This window comes from Protopterus annectens, chromosome 1.part1 (assembly GCF_019279795.1).
Source record: "Protopterus annectens isolate FY-2018-M chromosome 1.part1, PAN1.0, whole genome shotgun sequence".
In the NCBI taxonomy this organism is placed as follows: domain Eukaryota; kingdom Metazoa; phylum Chordata; order Ceratodontiformes; family Protopteridae; genus Protopterus; species Protopterus annectens.
In genome coordinates this window covers 1619478278-1619482492 of record NC_056726.1, presented here as the reverse complement: position 1 = coordinate 1619482492, position 4215 = coordinate 1619478278, and the positions used below count along the sequence as shown (strand labels likewise).

At 35.6% G+C, this 4215-nt stretch overlaps 1 protein-coding gene across 1 annotated transcript in view; it reads right to left on the bottom strand.

Moving 5' to 3' along the window:
• Positions 1–2215: 2215 nt before the first annotated feature.
• LOC122811637 (ephrin type-A receptor 7-like) overlaps positions 2216–4215 on the bottom strand; it is an 810434-nt gene continuing 808434 nt past the window's right edge. The window contains exon 3 of the mRNA XM_044083619.1: positions 2216–3275. Within this exon, the coding sequence (XP_043939554.1) occupies positions 2493–3275 (783 nt within the window). The 3' untranslated portion in view covers positions 2216–2492. The remainder of the gene's footprint in view (positions 3276–4215) is intronic.

Sequence of the window (4215 nt, the reverse complement as noted above, 5' to 3'; positions counted from 1 at the left end):
ACTACAGATATAGTCAGTTAAAGTCATTATTTGTATAAGGTTGTGAGTGTCTCATTCTCCCTACATTAAAGTACAATGATGTTGGGGGAGCAACATATATTAGTAGTTTTGGAATTCACTATTTTTATGTTTGAATTGCACTTTTTTGAATTGTTACATTATGAATTATTGAAATTCTGATATGGATTCTTAGTGTCTCTTCTTGGTTCACTCTCTTATCTGCTGGAGGAATGGTTGTTTAACTTCTTGCTGCTATGACTGTGTGTTGCTAATTTTTGCTGTGTATTACAGCATTTGCGCATCGTTTACATCTATGCAAATGTATCAAGTCCTTTGTTAAGTGATTGAAATACTAAGTGTGTTTTATTTCCATAGCTGCTGAACAGAATTAACTCCATCAACTCATCTATGAATGCATGAATCTAAACTAGCAAAGGCTTTATATAAACCAAGTACAATAACTGAGTAGGACTGAAACTTTTTTTGACTTCCTTAGTAATCCGGTTGAGGAATCAGGCGTTATCTATTACAATTAGGTTTTGTGGTCATTTTCATCCAGAGATTAGAAGGCAGCCTTTATGAACTTTTGTCGCCATTGCTGGTAAGTGTTTTGCTTTGTGTCTATTCCCAAAGTTAGTAAAGGTAATGCGGTGGTATTACACTGGTGCTGGTAACCTGGACATGTGTTGTGAATATATGTTGTACGCCTCCTCTTTCCTTGATCCTGATAAAATAAGCATGGATGCCTAGTGCCAGGTACTTGAATTATGAAAAATACCGTTGGTAGAAGCTGTTTGTAGACCATGTGTGTGTACATGGCTAGACACAAATACAAATTGCAGCCCATTTATGTTGGTGCATCTCATGTATTTTACTGCAGCGATGAGGTTAGATGCTGCATAGATATGTGGACTCGTCTTAGGTTGTGACAACAGTCAGTTGTAGCAGGATAAACCTTAAAGGAGAACCGCACCCAAAAACTGTAAAAAAAAAAATAAACATATGTTTTTCAGCACAAAGCTCTGGGGAAAGGAACAGGGCGAGGCACGCCAGTCCAGGTCCCAAGAAGCGTGGTAGGGGTTTAATGGAAAAGTACCCTATTTTGTGCTCAACTGAATAAAACCTTGCTCACAATTCATGACAACATTTCAAAAAACTGTCTGAAGTAAACTGGTATATTGTCTCCAACAGTTGTCATTTATGCACACAATACTCCTGCAGGTGAATTCATGCATTCATTTTTACTGTGTCATTGAAGTTTTTAATACCTTTTTCTTTCTTTCTCTCTTTCTTCTTTTTTGCCATTGCACTCATCCCATACATTTATTACTTTTGTCTGCCTTATCTTGACCACAACAAAGAGCTGAGATTTATTGTATGCCATCTGGCGCATGCATTTGCAATGTCATATGTCAGCCTTTTTGTAATCAGCACTATTTAGTTAAAATAACTATGCATGAAATGTCTGCAAGGGCACATAGGTTCATTGCTTATAACTCAGAACCATGTGATTTTAAATGAATCATTTAATAGCATCACTCACATTTCAGGGAATAGAGCTCTTTACAGTGACCATAAACTGCCAACCATGCTACACTGGAACCTGTAATCTCAGTTGAGCTCAGTAAATTTGCTTAACATTCTCAATGTCAAATGATTACTGTACAGCAAAATATGCTTCCATTCTGTATCATTCACACCCCTTTCCACCCAAGTCATGTCACTTTCCTTCATTACTGATTCTTTAGTGGAGTTGTTTTAAGTCATTTTTTAACGGAATTAATACATCCTGAAAGATGTGTTTTACATACAAATGTCTATACAGTAATGTGGAAGGGTGAAATAAATTTGTCTGAACTTAAATGGATATATTTTTTATCATGAAGGACTGGTTAATTATTTTATCTGTTTGCAATCCCAGAAAGACCTGGAAAAGTATTAGTGGTGCATACCAGCCAATACATACACTGTGTTATTCCATTAACATAAAACCAAATATCCAATTATCTTGTACCAGTAGCAGTAGCCATAATAAAATGTATGCACACTTACCATCTCACACAGAACATATTGCATATTTCTTTTATCATGGAGATCATTGAGATTAACTTCAAAAACCTGTTTAAGAAACCAAACCAGTGAAGCAGATAATATGAGCCCTTTTTCAGTATTACACCATATGATAAAATTAAAATAAGCATTGCGAAGGGGCTAGGTACAGACATGCTGAGTGTTAGACCAATGTAGCTATGTTAACATCATTGGCTGAATGCTTCTCAAAAAGCCAGATTCATTTAGGAAAAAAAAAAACATGGTATATCAAAAGAAGCAAATGGTTAATACACTGGAGATGTCATATGAGCAACCAAATCATTATTATATCTGAACTTGGCTGCCATATTGCTACATTGTGGTGATGCATTCTTGTTTTGAAAACATAATCAGATAATAAATATAACTAGAACAATGAAGTAGTAAAAGAGTCCATATTTTTAATTGTACTTTTTTTTTTTTTGTATTTCTCTTTTCTCAGTAACCACAAAAAACTTCCTAGCTGACAGATAACCTAGTAGTCTCAAATGAATTATACATCTGCAACCTTTACCTTTGCACTCTCCATTCTTCTCCTCATAACCAGCACTACAAGTGCATTTCCCAATAGGAACCAGCCATTCCCCTTCTGCACTGCAGTGCATTCTGGGAGGGTTACTCATGTCCACTTCTGAATTATTGACACATGTCCCTCTTACTTCCACTAGAGTTGCAAAAGCTGCCTCTGCAACAGTGTCTGGGAAAACTGCCAAATTCTGTAAAGTAGAAAGACACTTTTTGTAATAAACTCGCACCGAAACAAGTGCAACACAGGCTCCAACATCTTGAAATCCCAGATGGAAGCCTTTCTTGTTAAGATGTCCAATTTCTCTTACTTCTGTGTTCAGCTTCATTTTACGTTCTCCCAGATCACCTTGTGTGAAGCTTTCGTCTGCAGCTATTGTATCGATTTTAATGTACTTGCTCTCTTTGATGTTTTTGCCCAGGTCAGAGTCTGATTCAATGTAGTAAAGATTAAAAGTTTCCTTGCATGTTCCCACGACACCAGGAATGCTGTTACAATCCCTCAGCGTGAATTTTAGCTCAATAAAGATTCTTTGCCCATTACGTCTCATAATCCAGCCTGTCTGTAGCCAGTTATTTTGGTTTGACTCCATCACACTGCAGACCTGATAGGTACGTATAGGTTTATAGTTTTCATCTACTCCACTGATTTCTTCCCACTGAAAAGAAATATATAAAAAAAGCTACTTGAGACCTGTAATATTCTTGCACAGCATTTAATTAATGAAATACAGTTATCAAGTATGTCCTCAAAAGGTCTAAATAAGAGTAAATGCATGTTAGCAGCAAAGTGTACTATAAATCATTGATCAAAATCTGTGCTTTAAATTCAAAACATTGCTTTCACTTCCTCTTTACAACAATTCAGCATTACTATTTGATTCTGTAATTTTAATAATTTGCTTTTTTGCAGTGACCTCAAAACGCATAATACAAAGCCACAGACATTAGAGTAGGGCTGCAAAAGTGTAGATTCACAGTGTTTCAGAGTCTAATAACTTGCTCAAACTCAAATGATGTTCATTGGATAAGCACTAGTATAACGGAAGCATAACTTGTGCATGTCTGTACAGCAACTTGATTAATGTACAGGCAGCAAATAAAAGCCTGGGACATGCAAAACCTCCAGTTTGCACTGCAGACTGTCAAATGCATCATCTTCAAATATGTCATCTGATTTGATTTGCAAGACCTTCAACTCAGTCAGTAGTGAATGCATGCATACAAAAAAAAAGTTCAACTTGCACCAAAGTAAACAAAATGCCATGTATTATATAGAGTCAGATTACGTGTAAAACATGACTTTGCACATAGTGTGAAATCATGGTCTATCATAATTCAATGTTTTGTTGTCTGATTCCATAATGAGTAATATTTCAGAAGAAAATAAAAATATACACAAGGGATGCTGTGGCACTGGTTATATTGTTCATAGCTCTTTGGAAATAGGATCAAGTTATCATTTTTTTACTAATTGCAGAGCAGCAAAGTAAATAATATTGAGCTAAGAGTCAACATTTTCACTGCAATAATTGTGTGCACAATTTAATGAGTGTAAACAGTACTAAACAAATTAATAATCTGTTCTGTAAATAAATA